The sequence below is a fragment of the Capra hircus genome, chromosome 4, assembly GCF_001704415.2.
Source record: "Capra hircus breed San Clemente chromosome 4, ASM170441v1, whole genome shotgun sequence".
NCBI classification, from domain to species: Eukaryota; Metazoa; Chordata; class Mammalia; order Artiodactyla; family Bovidae; genus Capra; species Capra hircus.
In genome coordinates this window covers 112387087-112412186 of record NC_030811.1, presented here as the reverse complement: position 1 = coordinate 112412186, position 25100 = coordinate 112387087, and the positions used below count along the sequence as shown (strand labels likewise).

The 25100-nt window shown below is 42.0% G+C and overlaps 1 protein-coding gene across 3 annotated transcripts in view; it reads left to right on the top strand.

The window, feature by feature from the left end:
* Window positions 1–25100, top strand: part of CDK14 (cyclin dependent kinase 14) — a 673238-nt gene that overhangs the window by 214461 nt on the left and 433677 nt on the right. For all 3 annotated transcript variants that reach the window (XM_013963116.2, XM_018047444.1, XM_018047443.1), the window contains one exon: window positions 5027–5106. In XM_013963116.2, coding sequence (XP_013818570.2) covers window positions 5027–5106 — 80 coding nt within the window. The remainder of the gene's footprint in view (window positions 1–5026; window positions 5107–25100) is intronic.

The window sequence follows — 25100 nt, the reverse complement described above, 5'->3', positions numbered from 1 at the left end:
TTTCTTTTAGGTGTATTGCTTTAATTTCCTTTATATCCTCTAGACATAATTTCTTCTAGGTGTTAGCACATGAACACTATTTTCAGAGATGACCTAGATAACGTTTGTTATTTTGTTTCATTCTACAAAGTTATCTTACTGGCTTTGAGGTAACTAATCTGATAGAAAACCTTTAGGCTTTCCTTTGAGAATTGTCCATTAGGAAATTCTCTTTGTGCATCGTCTTTTGAGCCTGGAAAATTGACCCTGAGTGGGAAAGTTTGCCTTTGTAGGGTTCATGAAATGTCAAAATAGCACATGCGTGGAAAAAATGAATAGGCCATTCTTATTCAGAACTTATCCGTCTTGCTTCACCCACACAAGATAATTTTATTATTTCCAGACTTATGGGCACACATATCTGTGGACAGAATTTCTGAAGTTGGCAGAGATTTGGATTTGTGGTTAGAACCAGTTTGAAATCACTCATCCTTGAGCATGCAGCGAGCTTCACAGGGAGGCCAAGCTGGGAATGGCAGTTCTTGGAAGAATTAGAGACTGATAACTAGTCTCTGAAATTAAAACAGCTCCAAATTAAAACAGCTCCCTGTATAGCTTAGAACAGCTAGACATGAACCGGGTAATTTCTCCAGCAGAAGGTTCTGTTGTAGTATTAACACAATTTAAAGCATTTTAAAACTGTTATTTACCTGGGTTAATGTCTCCGTTGCCAGTCAACTCTTGATTGCCTTCTATTCATTAGCCTTTGATTTAATTAATAAGACTTGTTAAAGAGGAATCTTCAATGTTTTCCTGTAAACAGCTCTAATTTATTGATTCAATTTGAATTTTGTAATTAATTATTCTAAAGAACTTAAATCAATGTTTGAAGTATGTGTTTTGCATATTTAATTAAACAGTTTAACCACACAAAGTAATTATTAGATATGCTCCAAAGGTTGAACATTAGAATATTTGTAATTATTTTTTCAAAAGATACCTTTTCCTAAAGTTGAGCCAGTGACTTAATGTTTTTACTAGACTTTATGCTGAGGGGTTCAGTAGTTGGTGAGTGTCTAGATGTGTGGAGAAAAATTGAGAAAACAGAGAGTCACAGTGACTCCTAGGTTAAAGAACAATTTGATGATCAATATGGTTCTTAATGGGAAACCAATTAAGCAGTTGAAAAAGAGGGAGAAAGTGATTAACGGTCTGAGCTCAGATTATTGAAGATAGTGAGGGGTTTGAAACAGGTCTGTTGGGTGAAAAAGGTTAATTAACAAAGCATTCTATAAATTCTAAAACCTTAAGGAAATGAAAATTGTATATATCTGCATGCATTATCAAAAACAAAGAGACTACACCTTTAATTTGAAAAAGAAAATATTTATTAATTTGTTTGGCTGAACTCTCTAGCACGTGGGATCTTAGTTCCCCAACCAAGGATTGAACCCACGGCCCCTGCAATGGAAGTGTGGAATCTTCACTGATGGACCTCCAGGGAAGTCCAAAAATAAATATTTAAACTCGAACATTGAGAGTTTTGCAATTGACAGGAACATGCCAAATAGATGACCAACAAGGACCTACTGTTAAAAACATTAAATGTGAAAGAAGATACTGAAATCTTTTAAAAAATGTGATATTTCTGAAATCTTTGAAAGCAATAATTTTTATATTTTATTCTTAAATTATCTTACAAAAGTAATGAAAGAAATGTTAGTATATTAACATTATTAATATTCACTCAATCAAGTATTTTGAGAGTATTCTGTATGTCTGATGGTTTTAGGCATTGGGCATGTAGCAGTTAACAAAACAGAAGAAAGTTCCTTTGCTCCTAAATCTGATAGTCTAGTATAAATTTAAAGTTTTTAGTTTCACATAAAATCTCAGTGTCTTTAACTCCTGTGATTATCATAACTATAAGAAATTGATAGTTGGAGGTTTACCTCTTGGAGCATTAAGCTTCAGAATCAGAATTCCATTAACCTGGATCTTGTTCTTTTAGGCAGTTTATCATAGTAAATATGTTCAAGGTTTATTTCACCTCAAAAGTGATGCACATAGTCTATGAGGTTGCTCAAAGGTGTTCTTTCTCTGGTTGCATTTAAAGTATCAAGGCTGGTTCAGCTAAAGGCTCATCGCCTTTCAGTGTATCACAGGGGAATCATAGCTTCATGGTCTGAGTCTGTTTTAAGCGTTTAACCTTACAAAACCATAAATTCCCTATATTCCAGAATTCAGTTTGTGTAAGCCAGCGATCTCAAGGGAGATGGAAAAGCTTTGTGGGAAGAAGGTTGTGTGTGTGTGTGTGTTATGGGTGTTGGGAGACTATCTGTAAATGAAGGGAGAATTCCAAGCAGTTCTTGGCCTCAGTTCCCACCTCCTTAGGGAGCCAGTGATGAGCTCAGCTGGGCTGAGAAAATCTGTGCAGATGTCAATACTGACTGCATCCCAGCCTCAAGCCCGGCTGGAGGCCTCCCTCAGCTGTAAAGAGCAAAGTGGAGAGGGCAAGGTACAGTCAGTCTCCCGTTGAACCCTGCATGAATATTAATATTTTTCTTGTACCTGGGTACCTAGAGCATAATCAGGATTAGAAAGACGTCAAGGTGACATACTCGGGAGAGGAGAGCAGAACAGTGCCAGGCCTGTCCTTCCCGCTGAAACACAGGGGAAAATAAACCAGCCCCCTAACCCAGAGGAGACGGCACATTGCAGAGCCTTATAATCAGATGTCCTTTGATTACTGTAACCTATTTGAACAATCAGTTCGATGAGGGATGCCATTAGGATGGCTGGGCTGTGATAAATCCGTGACCTTTCAAATTCTGTGTCTGTGGCAGGATATTTTTTTTTTTTCCCCATCAAAAATAGACCAGTTGGATGCAGTTTACAAAAAAGAGACTTTCAGATTATTTCAGACTCGGGCACTGGATTCTCTGGGATGCATGGGCTCTCTGTTGATTCCATAACCTTTAAAGACTTTTGGTTGCAATTTAGACTACAGTGAGAACTGCTTTTCCTCCATCAAGTTGGCCAAATCAGTGGTCGACAACCTAGGATCTATCAGTAAAGGGGGAACCCAAGCTCCTATTTCTATAGGTAGTAAAAATTGGTACAACCTGTGTACAGGATAATTTCTTAATGTTCCACTAAAAAGCTTGATGGAGAAGGCAATGGCACCCCACTCCTGTACTCTTGCCTGGAAAATCCTACAGATGGAGGAGCCTGGTGGGCTGCAGTCCATGGGGTCGCGAAGAGTCGGACACAACTGAGCGACTTCACTTTCACTTTTCACTTTCATGCATTGGAGAAGGAAATGGCAACCCACTCCAGTGTTCTTGCCTGGAGAATCCCAGGGACGGGGGAGCCTGGTGGGCTGCCATCTATGGGGTCACACAGAGTCGGACACGACTGAAGTGATTTAGCAGCAGCAGCAGCGGTTTGGGATTAAGTTAAGCATCTACACTTGGACAAAGGAACACCCTGTGGTTTTTTAAAAACGAGACAATTTCTATGAGTTTATGAGGAAGTCACCCAGATATATTGAGAGATAAAAATAATATACACTGTACCCTGTATGGCATATTACCATTTATATATGTGTGTGTTAAGTCATATCAAGCTAAGTTACCTGAGTTAAGTGGTGACCTCAGGGGGGGGAGCTGGCTATGGCAGGGAGATTTACTTTTCATTACAGCTTGCTTGTAGCTTTTCCATTTTTAATATGTGGTTATTTTACTTATTTTATTTAAGTATATTGGTATGAAGTATGTTGGTAAGCCTGGTCAAAGTAGAAGGAGAATATTCAGCTGGAAGACCAGTATAAATAATCATGTCTTTATTTTATTAACAGAATTGACTGTATAGAAAGTTACTTGCCTACTGTAATCTTACTTTTAATTAGAGCTGATACACATAGAATGTGTTTAGACGAACCGTATGTTTTGTATGGGTCTTGTGTAATTTTGTAATAGTAAAATATTCTTAACTTTTATTGTGATGATATACTGCATTATAAAACATCATCAGACTAAATGCAACTTTAGGAGACTCTGGTTTAAGAAAATGGCAAAACAGGGAGGAATGGGTGGTATTGATCGAGAGAAAGAGACAGAGAAAGAAGAGCGGGGGGAGAAAGAAGCCAGGGCCACTTTCCTGTCTTTGGGGACTGAATGACCTCAGCTTAAGACTGGAAATGAAGTCGTTGCTGTTCAGTCGCTGAGTCGTGTCCGACTCTTTGTGACCCCATGGACTGTGGCCTGCAGGGCTCTTCTGTCCATGGAATTTCCTAGATAAGAATACTGAAGTGGGTTGCCATTTCCTTCTCCAGGGGATCTTCCCGACCTAACCTGTGGTCTCCGGCTTGGCAGGCAGATTCTCTACCACTCAGCCACCTGGGAAGCCCTAAAGACATTTGATCCTAAGAAACAAAGGAGCTACTGGAGAAACAAAGGGAGAGTGTTATTCTGAGTACTTGATTTTTAATTAATCTGAATAATTGATCAAACGCAGTTTTTTTTTTTTTTAATTAAGCACTAGCTTCATGTTGGAAGGAACATTGAGTGAATCACAGAAAACCTGAGTTAAATCTTGGACTATGCAAGTGTGAATATTTAAAATGTGGATATTTGAAGTGTGAATATTTATGATGATGATATAGGGTTCCCAGCCTTACTGAAGTTAATCTTGTGGTGGTGGCATCATTGAGTCACTGACATTTTTAGTGCAAATCCATAAAATACAAATTGTAATGAAGACGATTAGAACAGTGTGTACTAAGTCCCTTCAGTCGTTTCTGACTCTGCGACCCCATGGACTGTAGCCTGCCAGGCTCCTCTGTCCATGGGATTCTCCAGGCAAGAATACTGGATAGGTTGCCATGCCCTTCTCCAGGGGATCTTGCCAACCCAGTGTCTTTTACGTCTCCTGCATTGGCAGGTGGGTTCTTTACCACTAATGCCACCTGGGAAGCCCAATTAGAACCGTAACAAGAACATATTTTCATGGATTTCTTCTCTTTTTTGTTTCTCCGTTTCTCCAGGGTGAATGGAAAGCTGGTAGCCCTGAAGGTGATCAGGCTGCAGGAAGAGGAAGGTACGCCTTTTACAGCCATCAGGGAAGGTAGGCATTTTCGCTTGCTATCCTTGCTTGTGTGTTTGTGTGATGCCCATAACTGTTTAAATATTATACACCTCTGAATATGCTGTTTTTAAATTATATGGTCATGTTTCTAATTGGAATGTGAAAACTGAAGTTGAAAATCAGCACCTCTATACAATCATATCAAGTCATGTTAAATAAAACTGTCCTGCTGAGTACTCAGCTGTGGGGGGAAAAAAGTATGTGCTGATGGTGAGACTATAACTAGCTGGCTGAGGGATTTTATACATCTGATTTTGTTTGCAGAGTTCTTAAGGCACGTGTTAATCTAAAATTACTCTATACTCATGACTTTTAAGGACACTTCTTAAAAATGGGGGAAAGTACTTTGGCCACCTCATGCGAAGAGCTGACTCGTTGGAAAAGACCCTGATGCTGGGAGGGACTGGGGCAGGAGGAGAAGGGGATGGCAGAGGATGAGATGGCTGGATGGCATCACTGACTCGATGGATGTGAGTCTGAGTGAACTCCGGGAGTTGGTGATGGACAGGGAGGCCTGGCGTGCTGCGATTCACGGGGTCGCAAAGAGTCCGACACGACTGAGTGACTGAACTGAATGCTATCTTATTAGTCTTTTGTACTTCATCTTTCTTGATTTCTTTTTCCCTATTCTTTATTTTCTATTGGCTTTTTCTTATTGATTTATAGCTGTTCTTTATGTATCAACATTATGTTGGAATATTTTGCTCCACTGTCATTTTTCTAGAAAGCATTCTTGTGTTTTTAGATTAAGAAAGTATTTACTTTTGGCTGCACTGGGTCTGTGTTGCTGTGCGCTAGCTTTCTCTAGCTTGGGCTAGCAGGAGTTATTCTCTGTTTGCCACGTGCAGGCTCAGTAGTTGTGGCCCGCAGGCTTTGTTGCCTCATGGCATATGGGAGCTTCCAGGACGAGGGATCAAACCCACGTGCCTTGCATTGCAAGGTGGATTCTTAAACATTAGACCACCAGGGAAGTCCTAAAAAGTCTTTTAAACAGTTATTCGTCACATATAATCTTTTATAAAATAAAATTGCTCTATTTTTGCTTTATACCTTCCTGCATAGTTTTCTACTTTGAGGGAATAAATCACCTTTTATTAGTGGGATCTTTTCAGTTCACTTTCAGAATGTTTACTTCTACTGCATGTTTTTAAAGTACAAATACACTTGAAATAAGACTTTGGTTTATTTTGGCTTTGCAGGAACTATGACTACTTGTCTGCTGATCCACAATAAGATAAATAATAATGATTTACTTCAATAGTATTATTAAGATATTGATGAACTAAATGTAGTGTGTCACTGGTCTGATTTGTTTCCCTGACCAGGGATTGAACCTGGGCCACAGCAGTGAAAGCCCAGTATCCTCACCACTGGGCCACCAGGGAGCTCCGAAGAAATCTACTTCCTATTTCCGCTTTCTCACCGTTCATTCTCCTTTTCATCTCTCTTCGGTTTGGTTTCTGTCATTCCTGTTTAGCTGGAAATATTGGAGGATTAATCAGTGAACTCCTTATTGTCACATTCAGTAGACACCTGGCTTACTTTCTGCAACCTTTTATCAGGTTGTATGTGGTTAAAACATTCTCTCGAATGAGATCAGATTTTCCAAGTAGGTAACTGTTTCTCTTTGTCTTGTGTTGTCTCCTTGTCTGAGTGTTACAGAGTTTTAAATAGGGAGGGGACCTTCTTTTCTCTAATCAGCACTCTTTCCCATGTGATTTTATTCACTTCATGAGTTAAATAGCAACCATAATGTGATGACCTGCACATACCTCTCTTTAGCTAAGATCCTGTCTTTGTTTCCATTCTCACATATCCTTCTGTGTATCTGGCATTTCCTCTTGAATCCAGTAATATGTAAACATGATAATATATCACTGTCAGGTGAGATTTATTCCAGGAATAAACTACTTGTGTTCAGTCTGATGGAACTGGAAACCACGGGCTGAGGTAGGGCGCAGTGGGTTCCAATTGACCTGTGAAGTTTAATTATGGTAGACTCTGAATATTAGGAAGTAGGAGAGTGCCAAAGAGTTGCTGGGCGACGAGAGAAGCACGAGGGGAGTGATTCTGGGCAGCAGGCATGCTCCTTAGCATGTGGGGCATGTGCTGGAATTAACCAGCTTAACCCTGCTGATGTCTGCCTAGATTCAAGGTTAAGAGGAAGTTCCTAGTGTTATCAGAAGATGCAGTTTTGACAGTTTGGTCCACCAATGGGAAGCTCGAGAGAAGAAACAAGAAGTAGGGTCATATTAATGATGATCTGTCTGTTCATACTGGCTGCATATGAGGCAAGGCCTTTGGGCACCTGGTATACCTTGAGATAAGCTTAGAAGCTGGCCCTGAGCTGCAGTTGTATTGTAGAATGATGGTACTGTAGTTGGGACCTGTTTTGTGGCTTAGAGGGCCTCTGAAAACTTGTGAGCTGAGTCTATTAGGAGGATAAATCTGGTATTAGGATATGATATAGATTAGAGAAGGAGGAAACTGGAAGTGGATAAGTCAGTCATTCAAAGCAGTGTAGATTTGAAATTATGAGAACTCAGGTTTATTAGAAAGCAGGGACAAACAGTTATGTTGTAGAGGAAGAAAGGTCAGATCTAGGTGAATGATTGGTTATAGATGATTTGACAGGGAAATATCAATGGTTTTGAGCTTGAATGAGTTTAAATAAAAATGGTGCCAGAGGAAGAAATAGCTTCTGATTGCCTGGTCAGTTCAGTTCAGTCGCTCAGTCGGGTCCGATTCTCCACAACCCCATGAACCGCAGCACGCCAGGCTTCCCTGTCCATCACCAACTCCTGGAGTCCACCCAAACCCATGTGTATTGAGTCAGTGATGCCATCCTCTGTCATTCCCTTCTCCTCCTGCCTTCAATCTTTCCTAACATCAGGGTCTTTTCCAATGAGTCAGCTCTTAGCATCAGGTGGCCAAAGTATTGGAGTTGCAGCTTCAAAATCAGTCCTACGAATGAACACCCAGGACTGATCTCCTTTAGGATAAACTAGTTGGATCTCCTTGCAGTCCCAGGGACTCTCAAGAGTCTTATCCAAGACCACAGTTCAAAAGCTTCAATTCTTTGGCACATAGCTTTCTTCACAGTTCAACTCTCACATCCATACATGACCACAGGAAAAACCATAGCCTGGACTAGATGGACCTTTATTGACAAAGTAATGTCTCTGCTTTTGAATATGCTGTCTAGGTTGGTCATAACTTTCCTTCAAAAGAGTAAGCATCTTTTAATTTCATGGCTGCAGTCACCATCTGCAGTGATTTTGGAGCCCAAAAAAATAAAGTCAGCCACTGTTTCCACTGTTTCCCCATCTATTTGCCATGAAGTGATGGGACCAGATGCCATGATCTTCGTTTTCTGAATGTTGAGCTTTAAGCCAACTTTTTCACTCTCCTCTTTCACTTTCATCTAGAGGCTCTTTAGTTCTTCTTCACTTTCTGCCATAAGGGTGGTGTCATCTGCATCTCTGAGGTTATTGATATATCTCCTGGCAATCTTGATTCCAGCTTGTGCTTCTTCCAACTCAGCATTTCTTATGATGTACTCTGCATGTAAGTTAAATAAGCAGGGTGACAATATACAGCCTTGACGTGCTCCTTTTCCTATTTGGAATCACTCTGTTGTTCCATGTCCAGTTCTAACTGCTGCTTACTGTCCTACGTACAGGATTCCTAGGAGGCAGGTCAGGTGGTCTGGAATGACCATCTCTTGAAGAATTTTCCGCAGTTTATTGTGACCCACACAGTCAAAGGCTTCGGCATAGTCAATAAAGCAGAAATAGATGTTTTTCTGGAACTCTCTTGCTTTTTCTATGATCCAGCAGATGTTGGCAATTTGATCTCTGGTTCCTCTGCCTTTTCTAAATCCAGCTTGAACATCTGGAAGTTCAGGGTTCACATACTGCTGAAGCCTGGCTTGGAGAATTTTGAGCATTACTTTACTAGCATGTGAGATGAGTCCAATTGTGTGGTAGTTTGAGCATTTTTTGGCATTGCCTTTCTTTGGGATTGGAATGAAAACGGACCTTTTCCAGTCCTGTGGCCACTGCTGAGTTTTCCAAATTTGCTGGCATATTGAGTGTAGCACTTTCACAGCAGCATCTTTCAGGATTTGAAATAGCTCCGCTGGAATTCCATCACCTCCACTAGCTTTGTTCGTAGTGATGCTTTCTAAGGCCCACTTGACTTCACATTCCAGGATGTCTGGCTCTAGGTGAGTGATCACACCATCATGATCATCTGGGTCGTGAAGCTCTTTTTTGTACAGTTCTTCTGTGTATTCTTGTCACCTCTTCTTAATATCTTCTGCTTCTATTAGGTCCATACCATTTCTGTCCTTTATTGAGCCCATCTTTGCATGAAATGCTCCCTTGGTATCTCTAATTTTCTTGAAGCGATCTCTAGTCTTTCCCATTCTCTTGTTTTCCTCTATTTCTTTGCATTGATCGCTGAGGAAGGCTTTCTTATCTCTCCTTGGTATTCTTTGGAACTCTGCATTCAAATGGGTATATCTTTCCTTTTCTCCTTTGCTTTTTGCTTCTCTTCTTTTCACAGCTATTTATAAGGCCTCCTCAGACAGCCATTTTGCTTTTTTGCATTTCTTTTCCTTGGGGATGGTCTTGATTCCTGTGTCCTGTACAATGTCACGAACCTCATTCCATAGTTCATCAGGCACTCTGTCAGATCTAGTTCCTTAAATATATTTCTCACTTGCACTGTATAGTCATAAGGGATTTGATTTAGGTCATATCTGAATGATTTATTGGTTTTCTCCACTTTCTTCAATGTAAGTCTGAATTTGGCAATAAGGAGCTCATGATCTGAGCCACAGTCAGCTTCTGGTCTTGTTTTTGCTGACTGTATAAAGCTTCTCCATCTTTGGCCACAAAGAATAATAATCAATCTGATTTTGGTGTTGACCATCTGGTGATGTCCATGTGTAGAATCTTCTCTTGTGTTGTTGGAAGAGGGTGTTTGCTATGACCAATGCATTCTCTTGGCAGAACTCTTAGTCTTTGCCCTGCTTCATTCTGCATTCCAAGGCCAAATTTGCCTGTTACTCCAGGTGTGTCTTGACTTCCTACTTTTGCATTCCAGTCCCCTATAATGAGAAGGACATCTTTTTTGGGTGTTAGTTCTAGAAGTTCTTGTAGATCGTCATAGAACCATTCAACTTCAGCTTCTTCAGCGTTACTGGGGCATAGACTTGGATTACCATGATATTGAATGGTTTGCCTTGGAAACGAACAGAGATCATTCTGTCATTTTTGAGATTGCATCCAAGTACTGCATTTCGGACTCTTTTGTTGACTATGATGGCTACTCCATTTCTTCTTAAGGATTCCTGCCCACATTAGTAGATATAATGTTCACCAGAGTTAAATCCACCCATTCCAGGCCATCTTAGTTCGCTGATTCCTAGAATGTCGACATTCACTCTTGCCATCTCTTGTCTGACTACTTCCAATTTGCCTTGATTCGTGGACCTAACATTCCAGGTTCCTATGTAATATTGCTCTTTACAGCATCAAACCTTTCTTCTATCACCAGTCACATCCACAGCTGGGCGTTGTTTTTGGTTTGGCTGCATCCCTTCATTCTTTCTGGAGTTATTTCTCCGCTGATCTTCAGTAGCATATTGGGCACCTGCTGGCCTTGGGAGTTCCTCTTTCAGTGTCCTATCTTTTTGCCTTTTCATACTGTTCATGGGGTTCTCAAGGCAAGAATACCGCAGTGGTTTGCCAGTCCCTTCTCCAGTGGGCCACATTCTGTCAGACACATTCCGTCATTTTGTGATTGCGTGGAGAATTGCTTTGAACACCTTTCAATTTGAAAAGGCTGTTATCCAATTTAACCTTCCTTCACATCAGCCCTTTGAAGGTTTTTCTGGGAGGGGCAGATATAGAATTAATATTGTTGGTACAGTTCATATTATTAATATGGAATTAAGGCTTGGAGAGCTTAGACGACTTGTCCAAGGACTTGAATCTTGTACTTAGACTTGTAGATTTAAAACAGTGTCCATACTAACTTTGTGGAGTAGTTGATTGGGATTTTAGACATTGGGGTTTGAGTTCATGAGACGTCTATGTGAAAATCTCTGTCTGGGATGTGGAGGTGTAGCTCCCAAGAGTTCAACACAACCAGTGTACATTAACATGGTCTTTTACAAGTTGAACAAGTGGTAAGATTTTTATGGGAGAGAACTTTGAGTGAAGACAGAGAGTTAAGTTGCAGGACCATGCACTGAGTTGGAAAGCCTCATGTTAGAGTCTGCAAAGCTGGGTTTTAATCCTGGCTTTATTTTCCATCACTGTGCTACTTGGCTAGGGCTGCCTTAACACAGACTGAGTGGTGGAAGCAAGAGCAATGTATGGTCTCATGGTTCCAGAGGCTAGAATCTAAGGTCTAGGTGTCTGGGCACTCCTCCTTCTGATCCCAAGGGAAGAGCTTGTTTCACGTCTTTCTAGGCTAATGGATGGCTGTCTTCTGCTTGTGTCTTCAGGTTAGCTTCTCTCTGTACCTTTGTCCAAATGTCCTTTACGTACAAGGACACCCGTCATACTGGATAAAGTTCCACTCTGGTGACCTCACTTTAACTTAATTACCTCTGAAAAAAATTCTATTTCAAGTACTGTCATAACCTGAGGTGCTAGGGTGTTGGGACTTCATATGCATTTTGGGGGACACAGTTCAATCCAGAACAGCACCTAATGGCTTTAGGCCTCAGTAACTCTGTGCAGAAGGGCCTTCCCCAGTGGCTCAGCAGTAAAGAATCTGCCTGCAATCCAGGAGACACAGAAGACGCTGTTAGGTAAAAGACCAGGACACCAAAAGAGTGTCTAACAGGCTTTTTAATGGCGAAGCGCTCCCGGGTGGGGTTCCCGGACCCGAAGGAGGCAGGTGGAGGAAGTCCGAGCCTGGACCGTGTTGGGCGTGGTTTTTATATGTTCCTTGCGAGGGATGGTCAGGCTAGATGGAAGGGGGTTTGAATAGGTCACAAGGCCGTTTGCCGGGCTGACAGGTCCTTCTGCGTGGCTGGGGTGGGGTGGCTTTAGCTGGTGAAGTGTGCTGTCATTGGTCCCCGGGATCTGGGAGGCTCCTTCCGTTAGGGACTTCCCCCGCCAGCGGGAGAGAGAGGAGGGGCGGCCCATCATGGCCCCTGGGGTCCGGCCTTACAGACGCCAGTTCAATCCCTGGGTTGGGAAGATCTGCTGAAGGAGGAAATGGCAACCTACTTCAGTATTCTTGTCTGGAAAAAATCCTGTGGACAGAGGAGGCTGGTGGGCTGCAGTCCATGGGGTCAGAAAGAGTCGGATATGACTCAGAGACTAAGCATGAAGTAGAAACCTGTTATGCAGAACGTGGGAGTTGGTTTGTGTCATTTCTCAGCACCACGTACCTCTGCATCGTGGCTTTGATTTCCCTGGAGTCCTTAAATTCAGAGTTCTGAATGCTCTGGAAATGAATGGTACAAGAATTGTAGAGCCGTGTAGAGACTGAGCACAGTGAGACATTGTATTTTCCTTTTGAATAAAATATTTTAAGATTTTCCTCATACAGTGTGACTTCCAAGTGATTTTTAATGGAGAAAAATGACCATATAAGAAAAAGAATCGAACCCTAGGCAGTTTTGGTTATTTGTTCCACTCTTGCCTTTTGTAAGTCTTATTTTTCTGCTATTTATGTGTGGCCGCAGAGCAGTCACCATTGCTTGTTCCCTTTTGGTGTTGCTAATCCTAAATCCACGCATAGAACTCCTCTGTGTTTCCTGTCGTAGAACTTGGAATAGTTAGGACCAAGGTGGTAGGTGCTGGGGTTATGTTCGTTTTTACATTGATGAGGGTTCTGTCATGGCTTGTTCAGCTGAGAGGAAGCACTTTAATTTGAGTTTGCCCCTTTTCTGCTGTTTGGTCAATTTCCTCATTCACAAAATGTCAATAGCAGGAAGATTTCAAATGAGGAAAGCCCTGTGCATCGTAAAGTAGTTTTCAAGTGGCTGCTTGCCAGTTACAAGCTTACCTGGGAATTTAGATGTTAACGCATAATTTCCACCTAAAGTGGAAACACTTGTAAGCAACCCTAATCTTACCTAGATTTATGTCCAAAGATGGACTTTGAATTTTATCTCGTAGAGCTAGAGTGCTTAATGACTTTAATTCAGGTTCAGGTGCTTTGAAACTCATTCTGTCTTTGATGGGAGCTTGGAGAAATTAAGTAGCTGTGCTGAGGCCAGCTTTTCTATTTTATTGTAAAATCCTTCTATGATACTGTCATGAGTTTTGATTGTACTGATAAAGCATCAGGAGTTACAAGAAAGGTTTGAAAGGAAGTAGCTGAAATGTCTTAGGATACAAGAAATGTAGCAGTTACAGAAAGGAAAAATAGTAAGTTCAGTCTTGACTTGTTCAGTGTGAAGTCTTGACATTCACACGGCAGTTGTTTAAATGGTTTGCACGTTAGATAATAGGTCGATTGCATGTAAATTGGAGACATTATTCAGCATTTCCTGAGTGATTTCATGTAATCTTTCACCATTGTGAGAGAAGTTATTACTGTCTTCGTGTTAAGAAGTTTTTAAGAAGCTGGGATCTAAAGAGATTTTTGTCCAAAGTCACACAAATACTTTGTGCCAGATAGGGAGTTCAGCTTGGGTCTTCCTACCCAGTGCCCAGAACAACGCCTGACACGTGATAGCCATTCCGTACATGTTGAATCAGTGAGTGACTGAATGAGCGCAGAAGTCCCAACTCCTTACTGATCCCAATTGTATGCAGAGTCTTTTAGGCTGCTAAGAAATAAAGAGGTGAAGTTCCATATAGTGAAATTGTGATGAAGACTGCGCAACTACCTGTGTATCATGAGCAACTTACTGAACACATTTTGTCTTCGGTTTCTTCATCTTTGAAGCAGAAGAGTTGAACTGTGTGAGCTTATGTTGAGGTTGTTGAGTCACTCAGCTGTGTCCAGCTCCTTTGCGACCCCATGGACTGTAGCCCTCCAGGCTCCTCTGTCCATGGAATTTCCCAGGCAAGAATACTGGAGTGGGTTTCCATTTCCTTCTCCAGGGCATCTTCCTGACCCAGAGATTGAACCTGGGTTTCCTGCATTGGAAGGTGGATTCTTTACTGAGCCACCTGAGAAACCACGTATGCAAAATACTAGTACCAGCATGAATCTTTTACTGGGCAAAGGAGCTATAATTGTATCATCAGTATTCCTCACCCACACATTCTGTAGTGTGATACACATTATTGTGCTCAGAATATTTCTTTCAAATCTTCTAATAATACCCTTTTATGTCTGTCACTGAAAAAATTAACGTGAATTGCTTCAGAGCATTTGACAATTGACAGACAAAATTTTTTTTAAATGGAAGATAAAAATCTATGAGTCTAGACTTTGATTCTAAGTAAGCTTATGTAAATTTCCAAAATTGTTATTCTTTGTAAGTCTGAGCAATTTGATGAGTGTCTGCCAATTGATATCAACAAAAAATTTGCAAGCTGTTAGATCATGTGACTTTAAAAACTATAAAAATCATGTCTTATCTTTTTCACGTCTTTAATTTTTAAGGATAAAGTTTTTTTTAATGAAACATCTATTTCTTGTCTGCCTTACATTTTTAAGAAGTTTTATATTATAGTTTGTCTTTTTTATTTGGAAATAATAGTTTTCAGCTTATATTTGGAAATATACATTTTATTGGATATATAAATAAACATACATTAAATTAAACATAAAATAAACATTTTATTGGAAATATAAATGGAGTTCTGATATATTTATATTGAAAACACATTTAGGAGAACTATATAACTGTTTCTAATTTGAAGGCATTTATAACTGGCTAAAAATGTTTATTGATTTATTTAAAGCCAGTTATAAATGTGTTCAAATTAGAAATAGTTACATAGTTATTTTAAATATGGACTTTTTTTGGTGCCTGTAATGCTAAGAACCTTTTAAAAATGTCATCTTGTTTAATTCCCAAAATATTTCTTGTGTTAAATATAAATATCAGTATTTCCATATTACTGATGAGGTCCAGCAAAAATAAGTTATCCTCTGTTATAGAGTTTACTAGGAAACAGCTAGGGCTTCCCTGGTAGCTCAGCTGGTAAAGAATCCACCTGCAATGCAGGAGACCCCAGTTCAATTCCTGGGTCGGGAGGATCCCCTGGAGAAGGGATAGGCTACCCACTCCAGTATTCTTGGGCTTCCTTTGTGGCTCAGCTGGTAAAGAACCCGTCTGCAATGTGGGAGGCCTGGGTTCAATCCCTGGGTTGGGAAGATCCCCTGGAGAAGGGAAAGGCTGCCCACTCCAGTATTCTGGCCTGGAGAATCCCGTGGACTGTATAGTCCATGGGGTCGCAAAGAGTCAGGCACGACTGAGCGACTTTCAATTAAAAAAAAAGCATATATATGGAATCTAGCAAAATAGTACTGATGAACCCATTTACTGGAAAGAAATGGAGGGGCAGACTTAGAGACTGGACTTGCGGACACTGTGGGGGAGGAGAGGGTGGCAGGAATGGAGAAAGCAGCCTTGACAAATATACACTAGCATGTGTAAAACAGGTGGCTGGTGGGGAGCTGCTCTGTGCCACAGGGAAACCCAGCTTGGCACTCTGTGATGACCCAGAGAGGAGGGGTGGAAGGAGGGGAGGGAGGCTTCAAAGGGAAGAGCTGTATGTAGTATGTACAGGGATGACGGCAGAGACCAACACAACATTATAAAGCAGTTTTCCTCTATTAAAAAAAGTTTTAAAAGGCAAAAAATAGAAAGAAATGAAGTCTTCTACGTATAAAGTTGACATCATCGATTCTGAAGGTTTCCTCATTCTCCAAGGCAGAGGGCGAGTAAGGAGCAGTCTCTGTGAGCTGAACTGATCTCTGAGCACTTGGGAGAAGGAAAGAGACATCCTATACGGTTGCACCAAAGAACTTTTGAAGCCGTGTTTTGTTGCAGTTAGTTTTTGACAAATAGCTTTAATCACAACACACTATTTGTTTGGTGAGATAAAATAACCCACTAGAAGTAAAAAAAAATCATTGTATAACTTACGGAGCTGAGAAGCTGTCTGTAAGTGGCAATTGACAGATTGTACTTTTACGACTATGCAGTGGAGAAGCAGTCAGAGAAGAAGCTGTATCTCACAGGAAGAAATGTCCCTTGCCCTTCCTGAGTCCTCCCAATCCCTCCTCAGCTCTGCCTGAACCATCTCTTGCTGCTGCTGCTGCTAAGTCGCTTCAGTCGTGTCTGACTCTGTGCGACCCCATAGACGGCAGCCCACCAGGCTCCCCCGTCCCTGGGATTCTCCAGGCAAGAACCCTGGAGTGGGTTGCCATTTCCTTCTCCAATGCATGCAAGTGAAAAGTGAAAGTGAAGGCGCTCAGTCATGTCCGACTCTTCGCGACCCCATGGACTGCAGCCCACCAGGCTCCTCCGTCCAAGAGTACTGGAGTGGGGTGCCATTGCCTTCTCCGAACCGTCTTTTAAGACCTTGTTAAAGTCCTGTCTCTTTCCTGAAACCCTTTCAACTGTCACAGAAATAATCTCTTCTCCTTTTTGGCTCTGTTGGCTTGCTCTGCTTCTGTTGTTGTCCTTTGTACACTTATCTTTTCACACGTACTGCATTGTGCTTTATGGTGTGGTCAGTTGTGTTCAACTGTAAACTAACTGATAACTTCTGGGCCTTTATGTTCTGAGGACTGTGGTGTGAAGCCGGCATTGACTAGTCATGTCCCAGCTCTTTCTCTGCTGCCATCAAAATGAAACTAATCAAGAATCCAGTTAGTGTTTGAAGTTTAAACTGTACTGAAAATGGCTGTAGTAGTTTTGGGATTAAAAGGAAAGTGATCTCTGGTGTGGACATGGAAGAGATGAGATTTGGGCCGAGCTTAAATCACAGTATCATGGCTTGAGCTGCTACAACAAAATCCAGAGACCAGCAGCTCATCAACAGCAGAAATGTATGGCTCGCATTTCCGGAGGCTGGAAGTCTGAGATCAGAGGGACAGGATGTTTGAGTGAAGGTCCTCTTCCAGGTCAGAGACTTATCATTGTGTCCTCATGTGGTGGAATTGGCTAGAGAGCCCTGGGGCAGCTCTTTTGAAAGAACATTCATCCTGATTCCCTAGCAGTCTGGTGGTTGGGACTCTGGGGTTCTACTGTAGGGGGCATAGCTTTGATCCCTGATTGTGGAACTAAGATGCCACACAACACACACGGCAGGGCCAAAAAAAAAAAAAAAACAAAAACAAAAAAGAGGACTTCTCGGGTGGTTCAGTGGTGAGGAATCCGCCTGCCAGTGTGGGAGACACGGGTTCGATCCCTGATCTCAGAAGATTCCACATGCACTCCAACTGTTAAGCCTATGTTCTAGAGCTGCGGAGCTGTAGCTACTACAGCTACTGTGTCCTTGTGCTAAAACTGCTGAATCCTGTGTGCTCTAGAGTCCGTGCTCCACAGCCAGAGAGGCCACTGCAGTGAAATGCCTGCCCACCACACCAGAGAAAGCCTGAGCCCAGCAGCCCAGCACAGCCAAAGATAACTAAACGAAATTATTTTAAAAATGAAAGAACATTAATCCCATTCATGAGGGCAACACCTTTATGAGCTAATCACCTCCCAAAGGCCCCACCTTCTACTATCTTCACCTTTGGGAATTAGGATTACAACGTATGAATATGTGGGGAGTGGACGAGGCACAAACATTCAGACCATAGCTGATAGGCAGCATTCACATAAGGAGAACTGAAGAGAAAATAAGGAAAGCTGAATGCCGAAGAACTGATGCTTTTGAACTGTGGTATTGCAGAAGACTCTTGAGAGTTCTTTGGACTACAAGGAGACCAAACCAGTCCATCCTGAAAGAAATCAGTCCTGAATATTCACTGGAAGGACTGATGCTGAAGCTGAAACACCAGTACTTTGACCACCTGATGCAAAGAGCCAACTCATGGGAAAAGATCCTGATGCTGAGAAAGATTGAAGGCAGGAGGAAAAGGGGGCGACAGAGGATGAGATGGTTGCATGGCATCACTGACTCCTTGGACATGAGTTTGAGCAAGCTCCAAGAGTTGGTGATGGACAGGGAGGCCTGGTGTGCCGCAGTCCACGGGGTTGCAAAGAATCAGACACTGCTGAGCAACTGAACTGAATTGAACTGAAGAGAAGAAAGCATTTCCATTAGAGTAGTTATCTAAGGTAGGAGGTGTCACTTTCACCCTCCACCTCAAGCCCATCACCACTTTGACAGCCACTGAGGCAGTAAATCTCTTGGCAGGGGTGTGTGTGTGGGTTGTTCCTAAATGTTTTCTGGTGTTCATTGATAGTCTACTAAAGAGATAATTTGCGTATTTTTCTGTGCAAAGGTTTTGTTTCTAGCACTTTTTTGTAAATTGTTGTTTTTTTCATTTGTTTTGTTACTCCAGTATTTGTTACTGTGTGTTTCATGGTTGAGCCTAGATCATTAATGTGGCCAGGACATTTGGGATAACTGATGAGGAGAAAACCACGAGACCCAGGGATCTGTAAGGGCATGCCGTGGAACCTGAGAAAGGGAATCTAGAACAGTTCGCTGAGAAGGAAGAACATGCCTAGTTGAGGGGGATTGATAAGGAGCTAAGGACAATTTGAATGTCTTGGGCAAGAATTGAATTTGAGGTTGATAGAAGCTACATTTATAGAAACTGGAAGCGAGAGGTGTGTGCAGGCGTGCTCAACTGCTTCAGTCACGTCCAGCCCTTTGCAATCCATGGACTGTACCCCACCAGGATCCTCTGTCCATGGGATTATCCAGGCAAGAATACTAGAGTGGGTTGCCATGGCTTCCTCCAGGGGAATCTTCCTGATCCAGGGATTGAACCCTTGTTTCTTAAATCTCCTATGTTGGCAGACGGATTCTTTACCGCTAGTGCCACCTGAGAAGCCCCGGAAGCTAGAGGTAGCAGCAGTTTTATAGTCAGAGGGGTTAAATAGATGTTACATATGCTGAAGTTGAGGTGAGAGCCATTTATACGAGTTCAGTTCAGTTCAGTTCAGTTCAGTCGCTCAGTCGTGTCCGACTCCTTGCGACCCCATGAATCGCAGCACGCCAGGCCTCCCTGTCCATCACCATCTCCCAGAGTTCACTCAGATTCATGTCCATCGAGTCCGTGATGCCATCCAGCCATCTCATCCTCGGTCATCCCCTTCTCCTCCTGCCCCCAATCCCTCCCAGCATCAGAGTGTTTTCCAATGAGTCAACTCTTCGCATGAGGTGGCCAAAGTACTGGAGTTTCAGCTTCAGCATCATTCCTTCCAAAGAAATCCCAGGGCTGATCTCCTTCAGAATGGACTGGTCGGATCTCCTTGCAGTCCAAGGGACTCTCAAGAGTCTTCTCCAGCACCACAGTTCAAAAGTGTGTTAGAAGTCACCAAATCGTAGGATTTTAGAGCTGAGATCTTTAGTGACTCTGTCATCTGGTTCCTTCATTTAGCAAAAGGAGAGGCTGAGTCCTCGAGAGTTCAGTAGACAGTTTATAACTACCAAGGTCAGGACAGTTAGGCCTGGAGTGGAAGTCAGTTTGAGTCATTATTGTAGAGAAGATGCTCAGAGGTCTTGGCAGTGAATCACTACTTAAAAATGCAGCTCTCGCCACAGATTATAACTGATCTCAGTGGGAAGTGCCAAACAAGATACGTCATTTCAATTTTTCTCTATTTCTCATTTTCTTCTGACATTTTGGAATGTGGTGGAAGCCTTCAGAAGACCGATCAAATAATTCCGATTTTGGTCCTTCAAAAAAGAAAATTAATCCCATATGCGGAGAAGATGTACCAGTTTGTGGTGGGAAAAGTTTAGAAGTAGAGAGTTCAAGGAAATTTTAGTATAGGACATTTGTATGTTTTGGACACATGCCATCCCAGTCAAGTCCCTGAGTATACGCAGAAGAATTGATTTGATAATAGCACTTTTCAAAAGCGCGAACAATTTGAATAGAGCCCAAGAAAAAGAATTAAAGGAAATAATAACGTGCACTTGGCAGTGATTCTGTCATCTGTGAGCTGATAGTTCTTCCTTCTGTCCTGAAGTTTAGGGCTAGGGTAGGCAGGCACCCACAGCATGCTCACTTTTAATGACAACGACTTGGTTTCACAGAACTACTTATGATTACACAATTTTCTTATTGAAAGACCAGGATTAACATTTCTGCAGGGACATTTTTTTTTTTCCTCAGAGATTTGAGAAAGTATGCATGATGCCTAGCACATTGGTTGGGTTTATTTATTTAAGATGACCTGGGTAGTATTTTAAATATTCCACATGCATTATAGGCATTCAATAAAGAGTTATCTATTTCATTGCTTTCTAAGTGTCTTTAAACATATTTTAAAAATTGTAAGCCTGTGGGAAACAGTTAAACATTTCCTTTTTTTTTTTTAATTTTTGGCTGCATTGGGTCTTCGCCCTGCGTGCGGGGGTTCTCTAGTTGTGGTGCGTGGGCTGCTCGTTGAGGGGCCTCTCTTGCTGCAGCGCGTGTGCTCTGGAGCGCAGGCTCAGTAGTTGTGTCCCACGGGCTTAGTTGCCTCGTGGTGTGTGGGATCTTATTTCCTGAACCGGGGACCAAACCTGCGTCCCCTGCATTGGTGGGTAGATTAACCACTGGACCACCAGGGAGGTTCCACAGTTAAACATTTCTACTTTCTCTTTGCCTTCCAGGGTTGATTTGGCTCCAGAGTATGTCCTTCCCGCTGCCCCTGTCATATTAATACATCTGGACTATTATAGGTGGCTGATGGTGTTTTAGGGAACCGGTAACTCCCAGACCTACCCATTCTAACCAGCAGATTGTAAACCCATAGAACTGACTACCCGGTGAATTTGAACGCAGGTCCGTCTGACTCCATAGCACAGCTATTAACACGAGAATGTACGACTTCCTAGAGGCAGGATCACAGAGATTAAGATTTAACCCCTCAGTGATTTGTACTTGATTGGCCCAGAGCCACAGATCAGTTCCCCAGTTCCTGTTCCAACTTTCCTTTCTTAGCCTAATAATACATGCAGTCTTCTCTAGTAGAATCATGAATGTGTTAGAACAGAAGGGAAACTTTCCTGGCAGAATTCACCCATAAGCAATTAACTGTTGGAACATAGATTAACCAAATACTAGATATCTTGCTAATTTTAAGGTGATTAACATTGCAGAACTTACTGATACTGCCCTTAGTGGAATAATTAGTGCAAAAGAAAATATTTTTAAAAATTGGATTTAGCTCCATGCAGGGAGCTAAAGCAAACTGAAAATGGAAAAACATGAAAACACAGCTGTTTACCATACAATTTTGATTTCAGACACTTACTTGAAAGTTTTCAGAATTAGGGATTGCTGGTAGCTTAGCTACTGCTTGAAAAACTGGACTTTGAGATACTTCTTATATTTCCAGAAGAGTTTTACCTCAGTAGTAGATTATTGAAAATACTTGACTGACAAGCCTATGCTATTATCATTTCAGTTCATTTCAGTCGATCAGTCGTGTCCGACTCTTTGTGACCCCATGAATCGCAGCACGCCAGGCCTCCCTGTCCATCACCAACTCCTGGAGTTCACTCAGACTCACGTCCATCAAGTCCATGATGCCATCCAGCCATCTCATCCTCGGTCGACCCCTTCTCCTCCTGCCCCTAATCCCTCCCAGCATCAGAGTCTTTTGCAATGAGTCAACTCTTCACATGAGGTGGCCAAAGTACTGGAGTTTCAGCTTTAGCATCCTTCCTTCCAAAGAACACCCAGGGCTGATCTCCTTCAGAATGGACTGGCTGGATCTCCTTGCAGTCCAAGGGACTCTCAAGAGTCTTCTCCAACACCACAATTCAAAAACATCAATTCTTCGGCACTCAGCCTTCTTCACAGTCCAACTCTCACATCCATACATGACCGCAGGAAAAGCCATAGCCTTGACTAGACAGACCTTAGTCGGCAAAGTAATGTCTCTGCTTTTGAATATGCTATCTAGGTTGGTCATAACTTTTCTTCCAAGGAGTAAGCGTCTTTTAATTTCATGGCTGCAATCACCATCAGTGATTTTGGAGCCCCAAAATTAAAGTCTGCCACTGTTTCCCCATCTATTTCCCATGAAGTGATAGGACCAGATGCCATGATCTTGGTTTTCTGAATGTTGAGCTTTAAGCCAACTTTTTCTCTCTCCTCTTTCACTTTCATCAGGAGGCTTTTTAGCTCCTCTTCACTTTCTGCCATAAAGGTGGTGTCATCTGCATATCTGAGGTGATTGATATTTCTCCTGGCAATCTTGATTCCAGCTTCTGTTTCTTCCAGCCCAGCGTTTCTCATGATGTACTCTGCATAGAAGTTAAATAAGCAGGGTGACAATATACAGCCTTGACGTACTCCTTTTCCTATTTGAAACCAGTCTGTTCTTCCATGTCCAGTTCTAACTGTTGCTTCCTGACCTGCATACAGATTTCTCAAGAGGCAGGTTAGGTGGTCTCGCATTCCCATCTCTTTCAGAATTTTCCACGGTTTATTGTGACCCACACAGTCAAAGGCTTTGACATAGTCAATAAAGCAGAAATAGATGTTTTTCTGGAACTCTCTTGCTTTTTCCATGATCCAGCGGATGTTGTCAATTTAATCTCTGGTTCCTCTGCCTTTTCTAAAACCAGCTTGAACACAGGGAGTTCATGGTTCACGTATTGCTGAAGCCTGGCTTGGAGAATTTTGAGCATTACTTTACTAGCATGTGAGATGAGTGCAATTGTACCGTAGTTTGAGCATTCTTTTGCATTGCCTTTCTTTGGGACTGGAATGAAAACGGACCTTTTCCAGTCCTGTGGCCACTGCTGAGTTTTCCAAATTTGCTGGCATATTGAGTGCAGCACTTTCATAGCATCATCTTTCAGGATTTGAAACAGCTCAACTGGAATTCCATCACCTCCACTAGCTTTGTTCGTAGTGATGCTTTCTAAGGCCCACTTGACTTCACATTCCAGGATGTCTGGCTCTAGATTAGTGATTGCATCATCATGATTATCTGGGTCGTGAAGCTCTTTTTTGTACAGTTCTTCTGTGTATTCTTGCCACCTCTTCTTAATATCTTCTGCTTCTGTTAGGTCCATACCATTTCTGTCCTTTATCGAGCCCATCTTTGCATGAAATGTTCCCTTGGTATCTCTAATTTTCTTGAAGAGATGTCTAGTCTTTCCCATTCTGTTCTTTTCCTCTATTTCTTTGCATTGATCGCTGAGGAAGGCTTTCTCATCTCTTCTTGCTATTCTTTGGAACTCTGTATTCAGATGCTTATATCTTTCCTTTTCTCCTTTGCTTTTCACCTCTCTTCTCACAGCTATTTGTAAGGTCTCTTCAGACAGCCATTTTGCTTTTTTGCATTTCTTTTCCATGGGGATGGTCTTGATCCCTGTCTCCTGTACAGTGTCATGAACCTCAGTCCATAGTTCATCAGGCACTCTATCTATCAGATCTAGGCCCTTAAATCTATTTCTCACTTCCACTGTATAATCATAAGGGATTTGATTTAGGTTCTACCTGAATGGTCTAGCAGTTTTCCCTACTTTCTTCAATTTGAGTCTGAATTTGGTAATAAGGAGTTCATGATCTGAGCCACAGTAGCTCCTGGTCTTGTTTTTGTTGACTCTATAGAGCTTCTCCATCTTTGGCTGCAAAGAATATAATCAATCTGATTTTGGTGTTGACCATCTGGTGATGTCCATGTGTAGAGTCTTCTCTTGCGTTGTTGGAAGAGGGTGTTTGCTATGACCAGTGCATTTTCTTGGCAAAACTCTATTAGACTTTGCCCTGCTTCATTCCACATTCCAAGGCCAAATTTGCCTGTTATTCCAGGTATTTCTTGACTTCCTACTTTTGCATTCTAGTCCCCTGTGATGAAAAGGACATCTCTTTTGGGTATTAGTTCTAAAAGGTCTTGTAGGTCTTTATAAAATCGTTCAACTTCAGTTTCTTCAGCATTACTGGTTGGGGCATAGACTTGGATAACTGTGATATTGAATGGTTTGCCTTGTAGAGGAACAGAGATCATTCTTTCGTTTTTGAGATTGCATCCAAGTATTGCAGTTCGAACTCTTTTGTTGACCATGATGGCTACTCCATTTCTTCTGAGGGATTCCTGCCCGCAGTAGTAGATATAATGGTCATCTGAGTTAAATTCACCCATTCCAGTCCATTTTAGTTTGCTGATTCCTAGAATGTCGATGTTCACCCTTGCCATCTCTTGTTTGACCACTTCCAATTTGCCTTGATTCATGGACCTGACATTCCAGATTCCTATGAAATATTGCTCTTTACAACATCGGACCTTGCTTCTATCACCAGTCACATCCACAACTGGGTATTGGTTTTGCTTTGGCTCCATCCCTTCATTCTTTCTGGAGTTATTTCTCCACTGATCTCCAGTAGCATATTGGGCACCTAATGACCTGGGGAGTTCCTCTTTCAGTATCCTATCATTTTGCCTTTTCATATTGTTCATGGGGTTCTCAAGGCAAGAATACTGAAGTGGTTTGCCATTCCCTTCTCCAGTGGACCACGTTCTGTCAGACCTCTCCACCATGACCCGCCAGTCTTGGGTTGCCCCACAGGCATGGCTTGGTTGCATTGAGTTAGACAAGGCTGTGGTCCTAGTGTGATTAGATTGACTAGTTTTCTGTGAGTATGGTTTCTGTGTGTCTGCCCTCTGATGCCCTCTTGCAACACCTACCATCTTACTTGGGTTTTCTTACCTTGGGCATGGGGTATCTCTTCACGGCTGCTCCAGCAAAGCACAGCCGCTGCTCCTTACCTTGGACGAGGGGTATCCCCTTACCGCCGCCGTTCCTGACCTTCAACATGGGATAGCTTTACCTAAACTCTAGCTTTACCTACACCATTAAAAGTAAAGGCATAAAAATATTCTGCACAAACAAGCGATCTTA